The sequence below is a fragment of the Impatiens glandulifera genome, chromosome 1, assembly GCF_907164915.1.
Source record: "Impatiens glandulifera chromosome 1, dImpGla2.1, whole genome shotgun sequence".
Classification (NCBI taxonomy): Eukaryota; Viridiplantae; Streptophyta; class Magnoliopsida; order Ericales; family Balsaminaceae; genus Impatiens; species Impatiens glandulifera.
In genome coordinates, this window is record NC_061862.1 from 98,952,495 (window position 1) to 98,954,303 (window position 1,809).

A 1,809-nucleotide genomic window follows, 5' to 3' on the forward strand; every position below is an offset into this window, starting at 1 on the left:
ATTTATTAGTTAAACATATATATATATATATATATGTTTATTTGAATGAATGGAATGATGCACCTTGAATGTTTGTCACATTATTCGTTTTAATTTTTAATTTTTAAATTATTTTAGATTATTCAACATATTTGTTAAAATTCGTGTAACAGTATATTACGTAAGTGTAACTTTTTCACGCTTATAAACCAAATCCAACTAACCCCAAATTATTGTTTCAAAACTCACAAAATCATTATAAATATAATAAAAAGAGCACGACTTAAACATGGTATTTTAATATATTTATATAAGCTTTACAAGCATGATCTAAAAAGGTAATGTAAGGTAGATTATTAACATATACAATAAGTGAATCTAAAAGTAAAGTACACAATGAGGAAATAGTCAGAAGTAAAAAAAAAAAAAAAAAAAAATAGAAAAAAAAGGATGTGGGCTCTTTTGAGCCAGACTTCTCATCTTATTCACAGTAAAAAAAAGACGAAATTACAAAAGTGTCCCTCATCAAAAATATGATTAAAGGGAGTTAAACGTCATTAATCAACAAATCCAAACCGCTAGTGAAATCATCATCCCAGAAATCCATGATATCGTAATTTGATAGAAACTCATCACCTTGTAGCCATTCAAAAGATGGTAATTCCAGATTATCCAACAAACTTGAATCCGATTGCGATGATGAACATGAATAAGACGGCACCGGTGCCGGCGCTGGCACCACCACCTGAATCTCATGAGGCTCAATCATCGGCACTTCGTCTGTGCAAAATCCATTGTTATTCTCATCTATCTGTAATATTTGATCAAATATCTCCTCCACCTCTTTCTCTTTCTTCTCCTCCTCCTCCTGTGGATGATGATCATCATTATTGACTGCTGGAACAGGGGAGATAGATTTATGGGTTAGTGGATCAATTCCCATTTTCTTTAGTTTCTTCTTTATATGGGTATTCCAATGATTCTTGATTTCATTATCTGTTCTTCCTGGAAGATGAGAAGCAATCTTGGACCATCTGAAACACAGAGTAATTTCATCAGAGAAATTAAAATAAAACAAAGTGATATACAAAAAACAAATACAAACCTGTTTCCAAGTTGAGAATGAAGATCAATAACCATCTTCTCTTCATAATCAGATAAAAGTCCTCTTTTAAGATCTGGCCTCAAATAATTAGTCCATCTGAGTCTACAACTTTTACCACATCTTAATAATCCTGCAATAAACAGAACAACAAAACATGAGATTTGATTAATTAAAATATTAATAAGTTGAAAGAAAAACCTGCAAGTTTTGGAACAGCTCTCCAGCAGCATTGGCCATTGGTAAGGATGAAGTTAATAAGTTTCTTGTCTTCATCAGAAGTCCATGGACCTTTCTTCAATCCAACTTTGTCACAGCATGGTTGTCTTCCCATTTTCTTATCAAACTTTTAGAGAGAGAAAAAGAGGGTTGGTGTGGTGATGAGAGAGAAGACTGGTTCTAAATGGGGTAGGATTGCTTACTATAACCTTCATGAGTAGAATCATAAACTTAGTATTTATAATACAAACTCCCCTAACTTTTAAATAAAATAATAATTAAATAACTAATACTATTATAAGATGAACTATTTCCATGTCTGTCTAACTTTCATTAAAGTTTTTCTAAAATACTTATCTTTCTATTTACTCTCTCAAAATACACAATTTTTTTCACTAAAATCAATAATTAACCTACTAATTATATATTTATCTCTCTAAATTTAATAATTACTATATTTTTTAAACATAATACCATAATTAATATTATAATAACATGAACTATTTCCA

At 30.1% G+C, this 1,809-nt stretch overlaps 1 protein-coding gene across 1 annotated transcript; it reads right to left on the minus strand.

The window, feature by feature from the left end:
• Positions 1 to 260: 260 nt before the first annotated feature.
• On the minus strand, positions 261 to 1,497 carry LOC124922517 (transcription factor MYB20-like). The gene is made up of 3 exons (XM_047463249.1): positions 1,283 to 1,497; positions 1,085 to 1,214; positions 261 to 1,013 (listed from the first exon to the last, which is right to left on the minus strand). Exons 1-3 carry the CDS (start codon positions 1,413 to 1,415, stop codon positions 527 to 529), a joined length of 750 nt encoding a protein of 249 aa, XP_047319205.1. The 5' UTR covers positions 1,416 to 1,497; the 3' UTR covers positions 261 to 526.
• Positions 1,498 to 1,809: the final 312 nt, after the last annotated feature.